This window comes from Limanda limanda, chromosome 8, assembly GCF_963576545.1.
Source record: "Limanda limanda chromosome 8, fLimLim1.1, whole genome shotgun sequence".
Taxonomy (NCBI): Eukaryota; Metazoa; Chordata; class Actinopteri; order Pleuronectiformes; family Pleuronectidae; genus Limanda; species Limanda limanda.
Window position 1 is genome coordinate 19,380,223 of NC_083643.1, and position 24,290 is coordinate 19,404,512.

Below are 24,290 nucleotides of genomic sequence, written 5' to 3' on the forward strand. Positions count from 1 at the left end.
CTTGATTAAAGCCAAACAAAGAAGCAACATGACACGAGAGTTGCATCTATAATGAGGTTCATATTCATGAGTCCTGTCTGTGCCACACACTGACTACATCCCTCTCTCTGGTAGATCTCAAAATGTAACTAATTGGAGGGATTATATAACAATATGATGATTATATAAAAGTGTTTTCTCTTACAATTGGAGAAAGGGTTCGCGAGTGAGGTACCAGACTCATATGAGAGTGGTTAACACATGGCAGTTACTTTAGTTACTTGCATGCCACTTGTATTTGTCTGCATAGATTGTATATTTTGAAAGTTTGATTCATTCTTGGGCTTGTTGGGCTTATTGAATATAAAAATTTGAAGAAAAAGGTCAGTGAATATTCTTCTACAAGCAAATTAAGTCATTCAAACAGAGTTTTAGCATTCTCTATATGCAAACATAACATTTCACTTTCAATTCCAGTTGCATTATTTCTTAAGATGCAGAAATACCCCCATGTTGCTGAATTGTTCCTGCAGCTTTGAAAACATTTTTAACAGATGATCTATGGAGAATTTTAAGGGTCTGCTTTCACTTGTAATATAGGGCCACAGCAAATTGCAGTTTTCATTATCATTGACTTTGTCATTTCTTTCTAATTTGATTGATTAGTTGCATTTTCAAATAAATGTTAGTTTAACTGACAGTTGATTGTACTTAGGAGAAGCTGCAATTGTACACTTTTGGGAATTTTTATATTTACATGTTAGGTAAAATGACTCAAATCACCTTGACAACTTACAGTTAGTTTTTCAATAATTTTGTAGTTTGCAGCAAAGTAACACAATTATTTTACAGTAACAGTAACATCAGGGTAAATCAGCTGTTATAAAGATGAAAAATTCACAGACCTGGAAAAAGAACAGTTGTAAGAGTGTGTGCTAATTGGCTAAAAAAGTGACTCGTGGTTGCTGCTACAGTAACAGAATGTGCAACTGAAAATGGCGGCTCCGAAGCATCCACCCAATGTTTATGATCAGGGGTGGACTGGCCATCTGGCATACCGGGCATAATCCCGGTGGGCCGTTGACCCAATGTGGGCCGGTCTGGTCCGCTATGTTGTTGTTTTGTTTTTTTTCTCTTCTTCCTCTCTAAATTCCCTCCAATTGGGCCGGCCAATTGGCTACAGAGGGCTAGCAGTGTGTTGCCAGCATCGACACATATTATTGGTCTATTGTTTGTCATTGTTAATCAATCATGGGCTGACAGGCTCAGAGAGCCCTGACAGTGCTGTCAATCACAATACAAACCGGGGGCGGGGGGAGTCGCGGGACGGGCTGCTGCTGAGACAGAAACTTAACTTAATGGATAATAAGAGTAAAAAAACGCCCGGGTGGCGCTGAGAAGCATCGGGAAAAAAAGCAGAAGTCTCTGGAGGTGGAGGCTGCTAAATGTGCCAAACTGACGGACGTATGTGGTGCCGGGTTCACCAGCCCAGCAGCAGCAGGTGCGCCGGGAGACGAGCGAGGAGGACTCGACAATGATGAGCGAGTGGAGGCAGACATGTGAGCGCGCATTTTCAATTTTCAATACATTCTCCAAACTGGCTCGTTACTTGAGCAGCGGAGGTTGGCGTCGCACGCCTCTACCCACGGCGCACCTCTCTCTCGCTCTCTCACTCGCTGCCCCCTCCCTCCTGAGATGTGCAGGTCCCGGTGGCGTGTTTGCCGTGGGGGGGTTGGTCTATCCCTCCGCAGGTTCACCTTCAGAAATCTTGTTACGACTTTTACTTCCTCTAGAATAGGATAAGAGATAGTGTCTTATTTTGTGTGCCTAGATCTGGTTTCCCTTTGCTGAGTTATCATAAGGGGCATTGTGTATCACTCTTGCTACTGATGAGAGGTCCATGTTTAGTGATATTTACAGAATGTTTTAGTGGTTATACTGCGGTTTATTAATGTTCTTGGGCAGACACAAGAGGCACTTGTTTATAGTTAATTCTTTGTTGTCTCTAGATGCACTGGTCCATTACTATTTGAACCTCAGCATCTAGGGTTCAAAATTGGTAAAATTATACATTATATGCATATTGTTGTTGTAATTTTTCAGTCAGTTGAGATAAATCTTGAGGAGAAACATTTTGGGTTGTTTTGTGTCTGTATAGACCTACTATAAAAAGAGCTTTGCATTTTTTATTTTAGTTCTTGTACTTTTGATACTTAAGTACATTTCAACACCAGATACTTTTGATACTTAAGTACTTTTAATATGAGCTACTTTAAGACATTTAGAAGACATAAGTTACGTCAATTTAATGGCAGATGTGCTCGGCTAATTATGTGGGCCGGTCTGAGCCAAAAAATGCCCGGGCCGTTTTGTTCTCCCAGTCCAGCCCTGTTTATGATCACATTATGGCTCCACACAAAAAGGACAAAGAGCTCATTTGTTATTGTCTGGCTTCCTTTTCGTCACACCCAACAGCCGTACTTGATTGATTACGAGACAGAGCGAGTTGTACAGACTGATATCCAGCTGCCTGCGTGTTTCCTGAATGAAGATGTGAGGTCTGCTGTAAGCTGCCAGGCCAAATGTAAATCAGCCATTAAAAACAATTCCTTTTTTCGGCCTTTTCGTCTGATGTGTTATTAATACATTGGCAACCTCTCCAGAAAGACGCCATCATCAGGCCAGTAATTACACAGCCAGACTATATACAAACAGCCCATGGCATGTACACAATGCTGGGATGAATAGAAACACAAAGGAGGACCATGCAATTGATGTAATTATGGGTTTTTAGTGGGAGTCTCTTAACTTTTGTGTTGCATGCCAAGCACTAATGTCCTAGAAGACTTATTATAACCGTCAGTGGACCACTAGAGGAATTCTCAGGCTAAATCCTCAGCTTCAGAGACAAAAGAGTCAAATGCGCTTTCACTGTGATTTAACTTCATTTGGCTGAACTGGCTCTGGATGTTTCCAAAAGCAAAGTTGTTGCTGTTGGCATAGAGACTGGGGAGTGGGGGGGCATTTAAGCCATATTTTAAACATTATTTAATCATTTTTGGGCAAGCAGAGACAGTAAATGTCTATATGTTACTCAGTGAAGTTTCACACCTGCCTTGTTTGCTCCAGACCTTCAGGCTTTTCAGTTTAGTCTGAACCAAAGTGTGGAGTCTCAGACCAAGGTTCAGACAAATGGACAAAGTTTGATCTGACCAAAACAGTCTGTGTTATTTGCAGTGTGAAAACACTTCTATAGATAGTTTGGACTTTCGGAGCAATTGCAGGAAGTCGTGACAGGACCGAAAAGTAGAAGGAAAAAAAGCAGAGGCCTTGCTGCTCTGTCCAGTAACGGAGTAGTAACAAAATTAATAAAAGGAACCTGTTCTTCAATTGCAAATTTGAAAGCATGCCAGCGTTGGAAACACACCAGTCAAACCAATCAATGTCAAGTATATGTGCAGCTCCTGTAGCTGATGACGACAGGCCATACCTATGTTACACAGAATGCTTTTGGGCGCTCCTGGAATTGCATTGTGAAACCAATTCTAACCAGAAAAGTTACAAACAATGAACGTTGGTTCGGACTTTCAGTTGTGAAAACGCCTCTAGAAGTTGCTGGGAGGTTGAGCCAGGCTCAGTGTTTCCCCGGCAGACTGTATCTTAAGTTTGGCTAATTGCATCCTGGCCTTTGCTCGGTATGTAATGCATAGAAATGAGAGTCTTTAAAATCCATATTTTCTCAGAATATAGTCCACATGTGTATATCAGCTTGCTCCTGATAGCTGTGAAATGCTTAAATGCAAATGTTGGAACACATACAGGACCAGTGTTCACCAGTCGACATGTCACAGTACATGCTCCCAGCAGCAAAGCTAAATTGTTTCCTTGTCAGTGCTGTTTTACGTGTCTTTTGCAAACATCCACATCAATATTCATGAGAAGCATCTGGTCACTGTTAGAGATGAGGTAAAGAGGTAAACCAAGATTAACCAGTAACTGATGTATCATTTTTAAACTGTTGCAGGCACCATTTATGTGGTTTTTTTTGTGGCAAGTTAGATAAAATTGTTAAAAGAGGGGGCACCAGAACATAATGTCCACATATAAATGGTGGCTTTTTTGCATTTGAATTACCTTATGCAGGCAACACACTTCTAATTTATACAAATCACCTGTCTGATGACTGATGGGGCCACTGCTAGGGGGAAACTCTCTAGTGATTATCTGTAAATGTGTGTGTAGAAAGCTAATTCCCTCTTGCTTCCAGAGTGATGATTTGTTAAACTTTAGAAATGCAGACCTTTGCCAGCCTGGCTGGACCTGAGCCAATAAAAACAGGGCTGGATCTAAAATCTGACGTGTGTGTGTGTGTGTGTGTGTGTGTCTGGTTTGTGTGTGATTGAGGTGTTTGCCTGCAGATCAGTCAGTCTGCAGCATTATAGGGTCCATTAGTCATATATGAACATTTGCAAGGATAGTGATTGATATCACTTTGCATTATGTGTGATTGTAAAAAGGAAATAAGTCAGTGAAGATGTGAGTGTTTCACGTCCATAGATTAGAACTGGAACGTTGAATTTTTGCAGGAATGCTCTTGTAAGACATGTATGTCAATCTTATGTTTATGTCAAAATGGTGCTGTTGATAGTCTCTGAAAGAAAAATGATCAGTTGTACGCATCCCGATCACATCTGCCTGTGAACAGCAGAGGCCCTTGACCTCGTGCCTTGCTGATGCTGCCTCTATGTTGCAGATCAGGGGACCAGAGATCAGTAGGTCTCCTGTAACTTCACGTAATCCTGGATGTTTCAGTGCCGTGCAGTTCAGCTTGCACATACAGGGTGGTGCGTTAAATAACAAAGCCGACTTCTGGTATGTTTGCTGTGTTATAATCAGTTGAAATGGTCCTTTGTCAGTCTCAGACAGAACAAGGACACATGCAGACTGACTGTGCTGAGGATCAAACCTCCAATTTTGTGGTTAGTGGACGAGCCTCTGTAGGTTACTCTCTAAGGAAAGTGATGATACCTCCTGAGGCTGTGGATCAAGATGTATCATCACTTTATGAGACTTACATTAAAATGAGACCTTTGAGGACAGTTCCTGAACTCCACAGATCATTATGGTATCTGTGTTAGTAACAACCACCTCTGAAACTATTTTGTTGAGCAGATATATGAGTTGCAATAAATCACTTTCCTGTTTTGTTTAGAGGCTCTGTTTAAACGAGCGCGACCTTTTCTAGGAAAGCTCTTGTTGGAGATGTAAAGTGGGTGTTAGAGAAAGGCCTCTGTAGGCATGTTCTGTTTGTAAGCCTTTGTGACTGTATATGGTATCAGCCATAGTGAAAACCAAACTGCCTGTGATCCACTGCTCACTGTTGGTGGGCTCCTCTTCCAACCTTTAGATCCAGATGACAAAGTAAAGGGACGACACTGAAGTAGCCTTTTTAATAAAAGAGTTAAATAAAACTCACATAATCTCATGCAGGTAAGAATAGATTATAATGCTGTGCTACACTTAGTTTCAACTGGTGGGGACATAAACAGATCCGCAGGTCACATCAGTGTGAGGGGAGATAACCAGCCAAGTGCATGATATACACGAAATAAAGTGTGATGTCAGCTTGACTTTGTGAGCTCATGTCACATGGACTCCCAGTGCTTTGAATGTTGAGATAGAAAGATAGATTGATATAGAAGGAGAAGGTGGTTTTCTCACGAGGAAGGCCAGAAAACGTATCCACATCCTTCTGTTTCAGAATGTTCTTAGATGTCAAATGATTCAGTGTGTGTGTGTGGATTTGATGGAGAGCTTTTTCCTTGACTACATCTTTAGTCTCACTTTCAGTGTGTTGCAGTTGTGTTATAAATTGCGCAGGAGGGTAATGGTTTGGTTTTGAGGCTTTGTACTATTTCTATTGTTCATCAACTCCCTGTGTTAGTTAAATGTTGAATTATGAGCTCAGCTGAAAGTTCACTTCATGGATGTCACTGGGTTTAGCAACATCTGCTTTAATGAGTATATGTATGAAAAATGTTGTCTTATTTATACATTTTTGAGAAGTTTATAAATGGATTTTACTACCTTTTGTTCAACCAAAGTACAAATCTGACAGCAGAGATATCGGTCTATGTTCATTACAGTGAGTCATCAGACTACATGATAAATATAAGACTACAATTAACTTTATTTCATTTATTTATTTCTTCAAGCAAAAAAGATCAGTAGTTATTGCATATTTAGTTAACATGATTCAGAATGAATCTCTGTGCCTGGAGTGTAAGTCTTTGCTCTCAAAATGTAAATGAAAGAAAATGAGGTTGAATGTTTATTAATTTATTCATAATGATTTTCTGAGTGTTTGTTGGCTCCTCTGCATTTTGACATGAGATTGTTCGGCACCTGTTGAGTTTCTTTTAAACTTCATGGTTGATGGCAGCTGATTATTGTGCCAATGTTCCAGGAGATGTTTTTATAAAGCTGGGTGTCAGCACATGGTGAAATGCTCTGAAGGCTGAAGGTGAATGAACTTGCATATTGTTTGCAAGTCTATGCACTCGACTTCTTCAAACACGATATCTTTGAGCACTTGAGATAATGCATCTTGGTCTTTCGGGCACAGGGAGTTATGCAGTTGGAGTCTTGGCACATGATCTTATGGTCTTATTATATTACATAAGTGGCTCAACTTTGGGAATTGAACCCTACAAGAGCAGGACAAAACACAGATGTATTATTATTTTATTAGAGGCTACTTGAGAAGTGCATCCATGATTAAATGATTACTTTGAAAAGCTGCAGCTGAGAGATAGATGAGAAGACAACGCTGCAAAGTTAGCTTAGCTAAGACTGGGAACAGTGGGCCCAGCTTGGCTCTATTCACAGGTAACAACATCTTCCTTGCAGCACCTCAAAGCTAAATAATCAATTCTTGATCAAAAGTACTTGTTTTAGACTAAAATGACAAATTTAAACATTGTTTTTGTATCAGTTTAACAAATGAAAGTAGTGTAAGCTGTTTCTGTTTCGAGGCTGAGCAATACAGCTAGGCTACGCTACGACGAGCTTAGCTAAAATAAACTAAGATAAGCTACATTGAGCTAACCTCAGATAAGCTCAGTTGAGCTAAGCTTAAATAAGCTAAAATATACTAAGATAGCATCATGGAGCTACATTGAAATAAGATGTGATAAACTACGATAAACTATGATAAGCTAAGATAAGCTAAGATAAGCTAATATAAACTAAGATGAGCTAAACTGAAATAAAATGAGCTGACAAGTTGCCTGCTCTATAGCATCATATTTACTAGACTAAAATTAGAGGTTTATCTAACTTTCAGTAAAAAAAGTGATCGAGCCCATTTTATCATTAATGATGAAAACATTATTTCTAAAAATAAAGAGCAAAGTTTATTAAAATCTTGTGCAACTCTTTTTAGGGATTAGAAGTGCACACGATTATGATGTGATATCATGATTATGAACTATGAACAAGATCAAATGTAAGAGAAGAGAGCGGCAGCAAAACGCATTTTTCAAATCAAGATGAATGAGAATAATCAAATTAGTTTTCTGTAGACTGTTACAGCTATGTACTGACGTTTGTTAGAATGAGTGTAACAGTAAAAAGGAAACTGGTCAAACTGAGCTCAGAGCATCAACAGGTCAGCTTGACAAAAAACATCTTCAGAAAGTCATTAACTCCTTGACAATAAATCTCAACCCTCTCTGAAGATAACACCTAATATAAAATGATACATGGTAATGTTGTAGCTACTACTGATTCATGACAGGATGCTTGAAGGCTTTAGTTTATTGAAGTTTGCTGAAATTCATATGAAATATCTCTGCATCAGCTTATCAGCAACAAGATGGCCTCGAGAAAACAGGAGGGCATCATGGGAGCCAGTGGAGTTTAAAAAAAAGAAATAAAAACAGACTAAACAAGATCTACAGTACGTCAGACAGAGCAAAGAAAGCAGGATAAGATAAACTAAGAGAAATTATTTGAACAAGTTGGCAATCAGAGATCAGGGAGGAGAAAGGGAGACAGAGAAGGAGTCAGGATGAGGAGGAGGAGGAGGAGGAGGTGGGAGGCTGTGAGAGAACGAGAGGGGAGCACAGAGGCAGGCTTTGCCTTTTCTGGTAGTTAAACGCTACTGAAAGAACAAGCAGGAATTCTGTGTGCTGCAGAGCCCGGGATATAAACCAGACTGTAGAACTTGATGTATGAAGGAGGGGACACAGAGCTGTCCATGGACTAACTTTCAGCTACTGTTCAGGTATTGTGAACCAACAGACTCTGGAGTTTTTGTGACTTTTTACATCATAAAACTGTCTTGGGTGTTGCTCCCAGCACTGTTTTACTTTAATTTGTTTACTGCTTCTTCTTGAAAGTAACATGTTTTCCCTGCCGCAGTGGGATTATTGAATATCCCAACAGTTTGAAATGAGGTTGATGTACTGAGAGCCGTCCTTAATGGTTGTTGGATCCTACTGTACTCCAAAGGTACGACGCACGGATGTCTTCATGATTGATTAGTAATTAACTATTTTGAAACATCTTTTTGTCTCTCAGTGAGAAAGTGAGGAGAATCTTTTGGGCACCATGGACGATGACTTTGACCGCCGCATGGAGCTGAGGAGACAGAGGAGAGAGCAGATGCGTGTCGATTCTGAAAAGTAAGTGAGCACTCCTGGAACATGTAAACATGTGCAAATGAAACACATGCATGCAGATAAAAACACCGTCATGGACCGTGACACCTTGTCACACAGAGAAACAGTTGGGGGAAGTGAGTGAAATTCAGACCTAAAAAAGCTGAATTTGGAAATCAACCATAGAAGGACGGGCAAAATACCAAACTTCATCATCTTCAATCCAAGCCTCAAACTTTTCAGCAGGGTGTGACTTCAGTCGACTATATCTGCTGCTGCTACCAGTTATTAGACAGCCGGAGGAAGTCATCAGTGTTGTGTTGTGAAGTTTTATCAAGATGAGCCACTTTTAGAGTTTACATTAATTTTCCTTGCGCTTTTGAACTATGCATAGTGTGTGTGAGGGATTTTGTGAGTGCCTGTGTGACTGCACACGGAGCAGCAGATTGGAGCAGGCCAGACTTGGACGCAGCTCAGATGATGACAGGTTAATGATCTCCAGTGATTTCTTCACTCATTGCAGAGTCACTCTACTGGGTTGCTGTTTGGAATTGTCCCTCACTCTCTGTTCTCAGATAAATATTACAGCACTGTTATAAAGTAGACTATACAAGTGAAATGTGCACTCATGTGAGTAAAGTTGAATTAGATTTTTATCCTTGGATAATTACATATAAATTGTAAGGAGATGGGAATAAATCAACAGAAACCCATTGTCTGACTGGTGAGTACATATTTTAAAACAAGTACAAGCAGTTTAAGATGAAAATGAACCAAACAAGTACTCTGCTATGAAACCCCTGAAATTGGGCATGTAGAGAAAGTCTTAATGACCCTTGGCTTTCTTAACACGTCAACTATTGAACTGGACACTCAGGCATTGGAGATCTCGTTGCTTGCTGGTGCCATTACCTCTTTAAAACAACGGTTTGTCACTGAAGCTCAATGAATCCTGGGATAGGTTGGGCTGGGAAGGATCCTCCCCATTGGAGCCATAGTTTCTTGGTGACGAAAGAAGGCATTTGTCGGTCACATTTGAAGTAGACTTTGAAATCGGTGTGCCACTGTGATTTCAAATCAGTCTTCAAATGCAGCCTCCGAAAGGATCTAGCTCCTGAATTGAGACATAGCTACAGTTTGGGGAAGCCAGCCAGTGTTGATATACAACCTATAACATGTCGGGTATTTTGTTTTTTTAATGGGATCTGTTCAAAATCTTAAATACCATTGGTTTGATCCACCAACAGATGTGGTCACATCAACATCTCACGCATCAATTGAAGTTCAGGATTCAATCGATGTCCTATTGGACTCTCAGAGAAGGGAATTGTTTACCTCAGACAGCTCTGCCATACCAACCCAGTCTGCCAGGCAGCCTGTCGCCACCCTCCAGAGCCTCCGCTCCTCTCTGCCGCCCAAGGAAGTGCTGCAGACGCTGGAATGTTTTGACTTCCATTTTTTGGCACCACACAGCCTTCTGTGAATGCGATAGACCCTGTCAGTTGGGTTTTCAGTGGCTTTTCTATCATTTCGTTTGGTTATCCTGTTGCACAATAAGCCCTCCTCATATTTCCCCCTATTTATCATAGTTTCACATCCCTTGGGTTGCTCATCTGGAAATGTACCAGTAAAACTCTTACAGCAGCCTCACAGCAGGTCTCCAGCTTGAGGTGGAGTAATATCTAATTGAATTACTTCCTCAGTGATTACTTGAGGCGACCCACTCTATTCGGAGGAACCTTTGCCCGGGGATTTGTTGGATTTCCGCCTCATTTGGCTTTTTGTTTCTGTTCTAAAGACAGAGAGGATTCTTGTGGTTCTCATCCAACTCTTCCTCTCCCAACATCTGTAAATCATTGTGGAGCGGATTCAAGATGAGCAGAGGGAAGTAATACCCATGTTCTATCAATGAGCCATTTGAAGCTTTCTCTCTGCCTCATAAAGCCTGGTAATGCTTGGAAAGACCCAGGCTGGCACGCTCGAGAGTCCCACTGTGAATGTTCTCACACTTGAATGAAAGTCAATTGAGGGATGTGAGAGGATGGAGGGGAAAACAGGAGGGCAACATTTTTGGCAATTGCCTCTCATCTATAATCAGCACATAATAGCTTATATTGTTGGCTTTCTAGAAAAATGTCTTATTGCCTCATCTTTCTCTTTTTCCTCACTTTCTCAATGTTCTGTTTCTTCAATGTGACATTTGTATCTCAGACATACAGAGAGTGTGTGTTTCTTATTATTTCATAGCCTGTTCTCATCCCATTGTGGTTCCGGGACTCGATTATGTCTCTTGAAATCGTGTGGCTTATATCAGCGGTTTGCTGAAGGGTACAGAGAATAATTTTAAGGGATACCGGATACTTCTGTTACACAACATGAAGATTTGTCGAAACATTTTCCCTTCTCCTTTGGGGACATTGAACCCTCATCATCTTCTCTCCATTTATTTTGTTTCACATCCTTTGGGTTGCTCATCTGGAGATGTAACAGTAACATGTATGTAAAACGTTTTTGTAGCTCCTGAGGGAGCTGTGTTAACACGAATTCTGACTATTTGTCTCACGTAACATCCAGCAGCATCGACTGAGGCTGAAAATGAGAAACTTTAAAAAAAAAAAATGGAATCTGGTTTATACACATGGATGAAAATAGTGGAGTCTTTCCATGCAGGTCAACACAGGGTCAAGTGCTCTGAGAAGAAAGTTAATTCCCACTGTCTTCATGGTCACTTTGGTTTACACATTTTTTTATTGGGAAATAACAATATCAAGCATCTATTTTAGGGCAAAACATTTCCCCCTGAATAACTCTCATGTTGTTAATGATTCAATTTCAGTAACTGGATAATGACTGTGAGGAAAACTAATTTTTTCCTCAGTGTGTGTCACATTATGGAGTAAAAATGTAGGAATGTCTTTCATCATTTGACCAACACATTAATGTGCTTCTGTGTGCGTGATGGTTCAGGCCGGGTAACACCAACGATGATGACGAGGAGGAAGCACGAGAGCAAAGGAGACGTGCGAGAGAGGACAGGAAGAAGATGAGGGAGCCTGAGGAGTCTGATATTACTGATACTATCAACAGTAACAGGTACAATGAGGATGAGGGGACAATAACTCTGAAGTGTACTGTTGTGGGACAAAACAGAGGAACTTGGGCATGTTTGTCAAGAGACAGACACATACAGACCTCTGAGTGGCAGAGCAGTTTAGTGAGGGAGCGCACAGAATCTGCCTGAATGTCAAGTTAATGACTCAAACTGAAGCAGAGGAGAGCAGACTAATAGTTTTGAGCAGGAGCATATTTCCCTGTGAGGATAAGTAGTTTGAGAGAGTGAGCTGAGAGGGATGGAAATCATTACGAAATCTGTGCACTATTTGAAAATACAATGCTCCAACAGCAGTGTGATTTTATTGAATGAGTCAGGTACCAACAAAAAACTGAGCTGATACTTAAAAGACTACTATAAGAGAATGGGAGTAAGAATTAGGTATTTTAGAGAAAACGATAAATTAATTAAACTCCAGATACTTTAGCAAGTACTTGGGACCAACATGGTACACTACGGGGTAACAAAGGATTGAGGAGAATAGTATACCACGAATAACCCTTTCCGTACTGTGATTAATAAGGAAAACTTAAATACCAGCAAAACATTATATTATATATAATATAAAATAATTTCCTCACACTTTCTTTTGTTGGCACCAAACTTTACCTGCATTTAGGTTTTGATAATCACTATGAGTATCAATATTTGGAAATGCTTCCAGTGGCTGTGCCCTCCTTTGAATGATTTCCACGGCTGAACGATTCTTGACTTTTAATAGTTTAAGAAATATGATGGTATTGGGGATTTTAGAGATTCAGCTTTAACTTGATTTGAATTTCAGACTCTGCTTCTTTATGAACGTATCAATCTCACGTTTCTACAGTGTTGAAGAGAACGAATCCCCCTCCACACCCACTGACACCATCGATGCTGGAGGTGCAGATGATGACCAGGCTTTGCTGGAGCGCCTCGCCAAGAGGGAGGAGCGCAGGCAGCAGAGAATGAAGGAGGCGATGGAGAGACAGAAAGAGTTCGACCCCACCATCAGCACCGCTGACGGCACAGACGGCCCACCTGAAGAGGCGTCCTCCTTTAGCAACAGCAGCAGGCAGCAGCAGGCAGAGGAAGAGGAAGAGAAGGAGGAGGAGGAGGAGGAGCAGGTGGCAGAGGCGGACATTAACTCCTGGAAGAAAGAGGATGAGGAGGAAGTAGAGAAGGTAAGGAGGAGTTTCCAGCTTTTTTTCTTAAGAGAATAATGTACTTAAAACAAAAAATATATATTTTGGAGGGTATTTTTCTCTTTGCAGGAATCATCAGCCACAATAAATTAAGTTTGATCTTTTCTTTTCTTCATATATCTTTATTTCTACTAATCTATGTCAAGAAAATGATAGAAAATAATAATAATAATAAAAATTTCCCTTAGGAGGAGATTGACGCTGAAACAAATGAAGAGGTTGATCAAGGAAAAGAAGAGGAAGCTGTTCCCGATGTTGACAATGAGCAAGAAGAAAGGAAGAGGAAAGAAGAGGAGGAAAGACAGCAAAAAGAAATGGAAGAAAAGCTAAGAATAGAGGAGAAGGAGAGGCAACAAAGGGAAATGGAGGAAAAGCTGAAGAGAGAGGAAGACGAGAGGCAGCAAAAGGAGGAGGAGGAGAGGAAGAAGCGGAAAGAGGAGGAACAACAGAAACAAATGGAGGAGAGGCTGAGAGAGGAGGAAGAAGAAAAACTGAAAAAAGAGATGGAGGAAAAAGAAGAGAAGGACACACAGAACAGGGAGATGGATGGGAGACAGAAGAAAGAGGAGGAGGAGAAGCGGCAAAAGGAAATAGAAGAGCGGCTGAAAAAGGAAGAGGAAGAAAAACACAAAAAGGAGATGGAAGAAAAGAAGAAGAAGGATGAGGAAGAAAAGCGGAGGAAAGAAATGGAGCAGAAGAAGTTAAAGGTAGAGGAGGAAAACAAGAAGAAGAAGGAGCTGGAAGAAAAGAAAAAGAAGGAGGAGGAGGAAAAGCGGAAAAGGGAGGCAGAGGATAAAAAGAAAAAAGAGGAGGAGGATAAACGCAAAAAGAGAGAGATGGAGGAAAAAAAGAAGAAAGAGGAGGTATTGAAATCAACCTTTTCTATATTGTCCAAATTTTTGAAATAACAGAATAGGGACATTTTATTTTAAAGCAAATCCTTAACGTTTAGGATTAAGGGGCAGTGGGCCACTTCTGATGCGTCCAGGTTTTTCAGATATTTGCTGTTTCCTAGTGTTGTCTTAACAGATCAGATTTTTTGTGTCCAGGAGGTTACAGCATAACATTTAGCCTTGAATTCATTTTCTTTCACTTTTTTTTGTGTTTCTACTGAGCTTTCGTTCCATTATTGTATTAATCGTGTTCTTCTTTCTTCTGGATTAAGGAGGAAAAGCTTAAAAGATTTGGTCTTAAGGAAAAGGTAAAGCAAAAGTGATTAATTGAAACACCTGTCAGGTAAAATGGAAGCTTTACAGTTCAGTGCGGTTTTTATATGTCTAAATCATTTATTTCTTTTTGTAAGAATGAACCAACCAAACAGAACGGATCCTTCATTGAGAACAAGCTCAAGAAAACAGAGAAGACGTCAAGGTAAATCTTCCCAGACACCTTGCTCCAATATTATACAATGTTTTTGACATTTTTTTTTATCGCTCATTCATTTCATTTTTTATACAATTTTATAAAAAGAGTTGTACATTTGATGGATTATGAGAAAATGTGCTAAAACTGAGAAAACGAATTATGAGAAAATGGACTCAATGTAACCATTACTTTTATAGTGTTCAATTACAGTTTAAATAATTTTCAAGACACCGGCCATGTGATTTGTATATGTGTGTGTTGTCATTAAACAACTTCCTGTGCAGGGACAATGCTCCGTCCACGAAGGCAGACGACGTGGAGCGAAAGGAGGCTGAACATAAGCTGCAGGAGCTGAAGCGCCGGCGAAACGACGCAGAGAACGAAGAGTTTGAGAAGATGAAGCAGAAGCAACAGAACTCAGAAGCCGAGCTGGAGGAGCTGAAGAAGAAGAGAGAGGAGAGGAGGAAGATCCTGGAGGAGGAGGAGAAGCAGAAGAAACAGGAGCTGGAGGACAAGAAAGCCAAAGAGCAGGTCAGGATGGATTCAGGAATTCATTATACCACACAAATATTCCACATTGTGAAATTTTGTAAGGAACCGAGATGTAAAACAACACTTAACTTTAGTTTGATTTGATTGTTGGGCCGAAGGTGTGACAGTTAATTGTGGCTTTGGTAACAGGAGGAAAGGAAGAGGATGAAAGAGGAGATAGAGAAGAGGAGGGCAGAGGCTGCAGAGAAGAAGAAACAGAAAGAGGAGGACACCTCAAAACCTTCCTTTGCTATCAGTCCCAAAGGCTCCTCCAAGGTGAGTCTTGGACCAGAGGTTCAGACACATTACAGGGTTTTACAGGGTTTCAATCATCAGTAAAAAAAAAAATGAATTACCATAATAAGTTGAACATACTAACATGACAGAGGTGTTGACCTTCTCATCGAACTCACAGCAGGAAATAATTTCATCTCACATTAGGTGTTTCTCTGATCTGTTTCTAGTTGTTTTCCACAGTTAAGAGACATGGCAACCAAAGCACAGCTACGTCCCTTTATCTTTGTTTTTTCTCATTTATTTTCAATGTTGCTATTAGACTTATATGAATAGATGACAAGAATATGAAAATATGCTGTCTTCCATTTGTGGCTCCTACTCAAATATGGCAGTAGATGATCTATGATGCCTTTTCTTGCTGGAGTATTTTTGGAGGAATGTTCAGAATTGAGTGTGTACATAGAAGTTCTGATTCTATTTTAACTGTAGTCCTCATCCCACACACCATGCTTAGTGTGTGTGTGTGTGTGTGTGTGTGTGTGTGTGTGTGTGTGTGTGTGTGTGTGTGTGTGTGTGTGTGTGTGTGTGTGTGTGTGTGTGTGTGTGTGTGTGTGTCCTGGCTCTGTTACAGCCAAACTCAATCACTCGGGCCCTGACCAGTACAATGATCAGTAGCAGTACAGACAGACCTTCCCAGTGACAGACTGGTCTGCCTCTCAGTGAGAACATGTTGGAGACAGGAAGAAAAAACAGAGCAACTTGACCAAGTCTAACTTATGTGCGCATGTCAGTGACTCCGACTAATTTTAACTTAAACCTTGATGTTTTGTTGTGTGCAGATTGGAGAGAAGGCAGAATTCTTGAGCAAATCAGCCCAGAAAAAGTGAGAAATTAATGGTTATTTTTCAGTGGATGAATAAACCAGGGGTTAGTGTGTCTTATTGAACTGAATTGTGTTGTTCATCTTTGCAGCACTGCAGCAAGAGTGTCACACTCTCCACTTGTGTCCAAGATAGGCAACAGACTTGACCAGTACACTTCTGCAATACAGGTGAGATGAGACAACATCATTCACTGTCTTAATTAGAGAATAAAGCCTAAATTAAAATTCTGAAGTAACAGCACAGAAGTATTATCTGCAAAATGTACTTCAATTATCAAAACTAAGCATGAAAAGATCAGTCTCAGGGGCAGTGAGAGAATGGGAAAGTAAAAAAGTAAGTAATGTTAAAAAAAGAAAAAAAATCTAATTGAATAAAACAAATAAACTTGAAATAAACTTGAGATAATTGGAATTATCTGAGAAGTCTGGTGGGGAAATGTGACTTTGTTGTAACTCGTGTAAAATATGGCAATGAACCTCAATGATACACAGCTTGGATTGGTAAATTAAAAATGATTGGAACCACTGATTAATTAACAATGCATCTTATTTTTAATCTGCAAAGTAACATTAATAATAACGTTAATAACCTTGGCTGTCAAATTAATTTGACAGAAAATGGAAACAGAAATACAAGGGAAATAGTAAAGGTCAGAATAAGCACCATCGGAACAGTATTGAGTGAATGTACATTCCACCATTGATTCCCGCTCAGTGTCCAGCAGTTTTTTGTCCTTTCAAAGTATGAAATCATCTTCTGTCTCCACAGGGTAACAAAGAAGGCAAATCCCCAAAGTCTCCTCTGGCAGATATTCCTACAGGAGGCACACGCAGCATCAAGAGCATGTGGGAGAAAGGCAACGTCGGCGGCTCCTCTGAAAGTCCAGCCCCTGCCAACAAGGTGGAGGATTGAGAAATCAAGGAGGGACAGGTTCACTGATGGACCTATGAGACTGAGTACATGAGATCTTTTTTCCCCTCAGGACTTGGCTTCTATCAGAGGAGGTGTGGCTGGACGTGTCAACAGCTGGATGGCAAAGCCTGCAGAGCCAGAGAAGTCGACACCTGCACCTGCACCTGCACCTGTAGCAGCAGCAGCAGCAGCAGCTGCTCCACCCGCAGCAGCAAAGCCGGCAGTAAGGCCCGATAAACCCTTGTCCTCATCGCACACGGGCTATTGTAAACCGGACACCAGTGTTACTTAAACACAGTAATCCCCTGATATTCAGTATGCTAATGTTCTCATTTGCACGTCAACATGCCAGCCTTTTGTTGGCTGTGGCCTTTATGTCTGAGCTGCAGGAGTGGACAGCGTTGGTGTAGGAGTGTAGTGACACCACATGGACAGTTTGCGTAACAGCATCTGCAAATAAAGCAGCCCTCCAAAAAAAAAAAAAAGTTAGATGAAGGCAGTTTTTAAATATAAACATGTAGAAATATTATCTAAAAATATTATTCTCATTGTTACAGACAACTGTTAAACCACAAAGCAGTGATTCAGACAGCAGAATATCTACATGCACAGGTTTTCCTCTCTTTACGTTAGTCAAATTGACCTTTACCGGTATTTCAGATTATGTTACAGTCCATGGAACAAACAGCACTTACAAAAAGTTTGCTCAATCTTTGTGATTCTGTTTGTGCCAAAAAAACGATATGCTGTATTTATATCTCACTGCGACTCCATTCTCCAAGTCTCCTTCAGGCTAAGGTAGAAGGTCATGTCCCTTCCATTTGTCAGAGACATTATTCACTTGTCTCACAACACAGAGAATATAACTAACATGTCATGGAATTATTAGTTTAGTTTATTTACTAATGGTATTGTGCCATTAAATAGAGGAGGTCATTTGTTCTTGGCCGACGCTGTGTCCTTGACTCAAAGTAGGACACCAGCTGCTTATCCCAGCAGGTCGACTGGAGACATTACTCTGTGTCCATAAGCAGAGCGGTTGCAGAATGAAGTGTGACATTGTTCTAACGTGGACATTTACGAGCGAGATATCTTTAGTGTCAAACGTCTTGGCCAAAGGAGCAGTTGGTTTGTAACCCTGCCTCTACTTTTGCAGCAACGCTTCCCCCTGATGGGATGAAACTGGATAGCAGTCTGGTGCATGATCAATTCTTTAAATGGTCTGTGTTCTCTTCTCTGTGTGTTTACTTGTTCATTTCTTATCTGCCCTTCTCTCCAATTTGCTGATGCACCTGTTTCTTATAGTTTTCCTCACTCAAACTTTCCCTGCTCCTCTCTTCAAACTGATAAAGGTATCTCTTTGCATACATATTTCTTCAACTATAACCTATAAGCAGACACACAATGAATATGTATTCATTAGATGAGGTAAGATGAGATGAGATAAATTAAGATGAGATGAAGTAAGATGATTTAAAATAAGATATGATCAATTTAGATAATTTAACATAAGTTGAGATGAGATAAGATAAATTGAGATTGTCCTTGAGGAAATTTGTCTGACAATAACAGCATTTTCTTCAGAAGACTAGTTTGACTTTTGATATCTCCATTATACTTGTAATTGAGAATGTTTACATAGTTGTACTTGTACTTCTCCTCTGGTAAAGAATACAGTTACTTCTTCCTCCCCTGTGTGAGACTAAAAGGTGCATGGTTGTTGTTGTTTGTGACAGGAAGTGAAACCAGGTGACATTGGTAACAAGCGCGGCATGTGGGAAACCAAGAAAAGCTCTGCACCTGCCAAGGTAACACACACACACACACACACACACCTCCTGTGTTTAACACCTTCCTGTTTGTGTATTAAGGGATTTCATAGTGACATGATCCTGTTTGTTTGTTTCATTCAGTCTAAATAATCAATGGTGAAAGAGGTAACACTCAGTGCATGTCCCAGCAGGCATGGTGTGACTGATTTGTGATGTTTACACTAATTTTGCATCTTCGCCCAACACACATACGATTGGTTGTCGTTGTTTTTCTCAGTTCAGGCGATTCAAAAAGGGATTCAGTCAAAATCTGTTATGATGTTTCTGTGAGGGACTGAACTCACGTTGTAACTCTACATTCTACGTCCACCTTTACTCCTTATATTCAAACGTAACCATGGTTTGTAATAAGAAGCACAGACGTCTCTTGTGGATGTGACACACCCAAACAATGTTCATACAACTGAACCTCACACATCTGTTAACATGAATTATTTCCTATTAAAAGTAAAATTTGGGATTTCAAGTCTCTGGTTGAGCTGCCTGAACTGAACTGTGAATATTGACGTGATGAAAGAGTAGATTTCTGCATTTCTCACTGACACAAGTCCTGTAATATACACTTTAAAATTTGGATTACTTTGTTCCCTGAGTGGTCTTGAGGACATAAATAGTTTTTCCTTGGCTTTGATTGTGTTGTTTATGTGGAACATGGATTATTTTTAAACATGAATGTGATTGGTATGTTGTGACTGGACATTTTGGCTGCACTGTGCACAGCTTTTTTGTGCCAAGATACGAGTTGCATTGCAGTGAGGTAGATACTGTTGTTGAGCACATGTGGTTGTTTGTGATGTGATTTTCTTTCAGACGAAAGTGTTTGAATAAAGTCTGACATACGTTATATTGTATATTGTCTATCTATTAAACCAGTCCACAACATTCACCCTCCCATATCTTTTTGCTTTCATAACCATAATTTTCGTTTTGTTTAATTTATATGGATCATTATTCACTCTCAGGAAGCATTATTTAACACACCTAGGCTTGAAATGTATCCTAGAATATTTTTTATATATTTTTTAATTACACAACATTATACAGTTGTACATTTTACAGACTCTTCTTCTCATATTTTCTTCTCATATTTTCTCCAGGTGGCAGTTGTAGGAAAGGGCAAGTTTGTCACAAATGGTAAGTTTGTAATTTGATTTGACATAATGTTTGATTCTAACTTACTTGTCAAAGTAAAAGTACATACATAATGTGATATATCACCGAAAAGGTGTAAATGAAGGGGGTCAACTCTACAATCCCCATTCAACAATCATTTTATGGCTAAATTCCAACAAAAATGTAATTTGAGCATGAACTCAAAGAGAATGAATATGGTAAAATGATTCAACAAGCAAAAACTATTTCATTATCAATTTATCGGCATTGAGTAATGTCTTCAGAGTAGGTCTCTTAGTTTTTGAAGTTGTTACCTGACTTAACTACAATGTCACGAGTAAGGTGCAACAGTACCCTCATGAAACCACATTTAAATTCTATAGATCCAGATCTTTATTTGGATCTGCACTAAATGTCACACAGTCATAAATATCGGCCCCTAAACAAGTCTGATTTAATTGTTCTCTGAGAAATCTTTTTTTTTGTTAAAGAAAACGAAAAGAAATTCTGCACCAAAATTGTATGGGTTCCTGCCTGATCCATGTCCCATCCTTCCACCAAGTTTAGTGGTAATCCATCCTGTAGTTTCTCTATAATCTTGCTTAAAAACAAATGGAGGTAATTGAAGAACATGAATACTTTCTCCACCACATGTTACATACTACAGGTTAAACCAGGATTTGTTCAGATCAATCCTCGGGGAAGCAGAGTTTAGTTGAGCGGTCGCTGTATTTTCTCTGGGTGGGGGGGTGCATGCCATGACTGATTTATATCCCCCGATGGAGTCCTAACCACTGCAGCCCACCAACCTTCCTTCATGTGCCAGAGTAGCTGCTCACTGTAAATCAAATCGGCTGCAGGAGATTTTTGGGCAGGAGCTTGGCTCTGTGGCACTGTGGTCTATATTTAAAAAGCCTCTCACCCTGACCTTGTTTCCCAGTATAAAGAACCTCCAGCCCCCTGGGATGGCTGTCATGTCTTTGCGTTGCACTGTTCACCCGGTGCCACCTGGGCTGCCCACTACTGGAGAGCTGTCAAGCATACCGCAGTGCAGCTGCTTGATTTTCAAATTATAGCCAACTGCTAGGGAGGATTACCAAACTATTTCATAAACAAATCGCAATAATCATAAAGCTTATTCAGTCATTGTTAATGATAAAGACCCTCCACGTAGCCCTACAGCCTGGGATAGAACTTCACATTCATATTAATCATGTACTCATGACAAAAATGTGTGTTGGTCTCCGTCATCAAAAGTCACATTTCCTCCGACACCTAGCCCGCTTGAACCAGAATGTGAACAATAGAGGTGGAAAAGCGTTTGTCAAGTGTCAGCTTCAAGCTTCAACCCTAAATAGCTATCGTCCCGTCTTCTTCATCAGAAATAGACTGAGCAATGAAGTAAAGGGCAAATGACAAAGTTACAGCTTTCAATCACACAGAAAAGTGTCCTGGCTTTGGCTGCATGGTACGTGTCATCGCCAGGGGGACTGTGTCTGGCCCACAGACACACACACACACACACACACACACACACACATGCACACATGTTATATACACGTAGAGAAGTAGGGGTGTGAAAGCCCTGAGACAAATCTCATTAAACACCTAAGAAATGTTGGTAAATCCTACTTTTTTAAATGCAACATGGAGGAATGCTTTGACTAATGGATCTTTAATGTGTTTTCTTTCTATTAGCAGGTGTAAGACCCTAACGAGTGACCCCATCATATCAATCCAACCTGACCAAACACAAGGCTACTCTGCTCCTGTATGTGCTTCCATTCCCCTTCAACACGCCTGTAGTTTAAGTTCCGAGTGAGAGAAAGACGAGGGGCCGGGACGAGTGACGAGAGACGTTAGGGTTACAGCTTCCATTTTCAGAGTATATGAGTCAGCTCATATAAAACTAAAAATCTATTAATTTTGTATCGATTTGATTGGTTTTGATCTTTTGATCTTTTTCATAGAGAAATTTGAAGATGTCATATTAAACCACACCTTAAAGGATTGATAGCTCATGAGATAGATTTCATCCTTATTGTTCCTCAAAAACTTTAAATTCAAGCTTTATCGAAATTCAGATCGTCGTCAAGACACTGACCCACCTAATTAGAAGCATTTCTGTTATGTTGTCCTACACACTCACTGCTTTTTTTGGATTATAGTCACAGTTTTAACTCCATAGAAAGCCTGTACATATTTAATTTGTTTCAGTAGTCAGCCACTTTATAATGAGGGCCTCTTTAATGAAGAAGGTTTCTAAACAGAGAAATGCATTGAGTAGTGGCTAATACATCATTTACTGTTGCTTTATCGATCAGTTGTAAGTCCTAACTGTGCTGTTTTATACTAGTGACACAGTTTTTGTGCCACTTTCTAATCAGGAATGTCTTATCAAAGATTTATTTGTTGCAAATGAAGACTTAGTAAACAACATACGAATGCATTATAGATCAGTTATAAGGTGGATCGGACAGTCAGTCCTGAGTGAATCTCAACATCTACTGGATCGTTTGTTGTGAGATGGTGTACAGACGAGGTTCATGGTTCCCAGAGGATGAAGCCTGCAGACCTTGGCGATCCCTGGTGTTGATCAGCATTTAGTAATGAGTGAAACGGACCCAACAACACCTCTAACTTTCCATCTAGTGTCAATGTAAAGGTCAAAAAGGTCAATAAAGTTAATAAGGTAAATAAGGTTACCTTAAAGGATAATTCTCCAAAACTTTGGTTTATAAGCAAATGCCTGCAAAGAAGTCAAATTCCCATAATCCTCAGCGGTAACATTCTTTTATGTTAAAGAGCTCAAATAAAATGATGAGTGGGTGGATTACTGTTGTATTGATGTAGTCTATATGTCTTATAACCAATTGAGTTATTAATGGATTACATACATTCATAACTAACATATTTATAAATAGAAACAATAAAACCAGTCAACAGGTTATTTTAAAACATGGAAACCTAAAACCTGTTCTATTTAACGACCTATAACTGATATATAAAGCATTGGTAAAAAGACTATTAATAAAGCTATCTGTTTCCTTACACAGGATCCTTAGAGCAGAACATAATATCAGTGACTCATTCTTCCCAGAGCCACAGCCAGAGTATAAGAGTTACAACAATTAAAAGCATGACAATCATTCTGTCAACAATTCCTGGTAATTTTTTATTTTTGACTTGTGGCAGTTTAACAATCACATTATTGTGTCGTATGAGCACAAGAGAAAGTCAAGTAAATCATGTGCAAGAGAGAAAACCACTGTAATATCAAATCAGTGATCAGTCAGAACCTATGCTTATCCATAATCAGATTACATGCCACTGCCTTTGCATGACAACTGCATTATGCTTTCAAGTTTGAATATTTGCTAAAGTGAACTTAAATTGTGGCCTGGTGTTTCTATCAGTGCACACAAGTTGAAATCTGCCAAATTGTATTGTGAGTCTCATGCAATATTGTTGGTTTGAATGTTTGAAGTTATTGTTTGTGCTTGCTTCAGCAATAAAGAAAGAAAAAAGGAAAAAAATCTTTGTTAAAGTTGTGTTGCCTTGTTTTTTCATATCAGGGGGGAAATGGTGCTCCACGTCTTTTTTCCTAAGCTTGAATATATGACGCTTTACCAGGTCATGAATGTACCTGCAGTGTGTGTGTGTGTGGGTGGGTGTGTGAGTGTGTGTGTCCAGCTGTCTAACAATAGACTGGGTGGCCATAGGGTGCTACAATCACATGAGTGTGAAGGGTGGGACTATGTATCCTTGATGCTCAACCTGCTGGTGAAACTCAAGGAGCTGAAGTTGGTCGCTCGTCTCTGAGCTCCTTACGTCGGGGTCACAGGTAAGGACGCTCTCGTACTCTGAAGTCATTAGATCTTGTGATGCATTTGTATAGAATATGTCCTGCTCCTTAAAATGCTGTTTACGGAATAAAAGAGTTAATCTAATGTTGTAATTTTTAATAATTACCTGTGTTCAGATACTTGGAAAAAAACACAATCAGGATGAAAAAGAAAATGTTTTCACCTTCATGGTTCAGTCTTTTCTTGCTGCAAAACGTTTGTTTGAACCAAATGTGACTGAAGTACAATTATTTCATAGTGAAAATTCAACTTTTAATGTGACTCAAATTCAATTAAATGACCTATTTACAATTACAAAAGAGCTTATAGCACCTGCGAAACATTCAAACAGATCGTACAGTTTGTAATTTCCTTATTTAGCTTCTGTAGTTGTTGAATGCAATATGCAATACTTGTAAAGTGAAGGATTCATGGTGCTCATGAACTTGCACCTGTTGCTGCTGTTGCTGCTGTAAAACACAATATAACTTCTTCTTCTACTGCCTCAGTGAGTTCAGCCGTTTAGCTCAGTACTGGCACCCGCTGTAAACTATGAGAACTCTCAGTCATGACGTGCTCTGCGTTGTTAAATGATCACAAATGTTTTGCCATCTAAAAATAACCAACAGGCCGGAT

The 24,290-nt window shown here is 39.8% G+C and overlaps 1 protein-coding gene across 1 annotated transcript; it reads left to right on the forward strand.

Moving 5' to 3' along the window:
* Positions 1-1,295: 1,295 nt before the first annotated feature.
* On the forward strand, positions 1,296-23,320 carry cald1b (caldesmon 1b). Its single transcript, XM_061076592.1, has 16 exons — positions 1,296-1,538; positions 8,563-8,666; positions 11,610-11,735; positions 12,581-12,914; positions 13,124-13,798; positions 14,101-14,136; positions 14,239-14,306; positions 14,585-14,831; positions 14,982-15,107; positions 15,908-15,951; positions 16,041-16,119; positions 16,721-16,852; positions 16,935-17,087; positions 18,601-18,672; positions 19,794-19,830; positions 21,508-23,320. Exons 2-16 carry the CDS (start codon positions 8,593-8,595, stop codon positions 21,522-21,524), a joined length of 2,220 nt encoding a protein of 739 aa, XP_060932575.1. The 5' UTR covers positions 1,296-1,538; positions 8,563-8,592; the 3' UTR covers positions 21,525-23,320.
* The last annotated feature ends 970 nt before the right edge of the window (positions 23,321-24,290 follow it).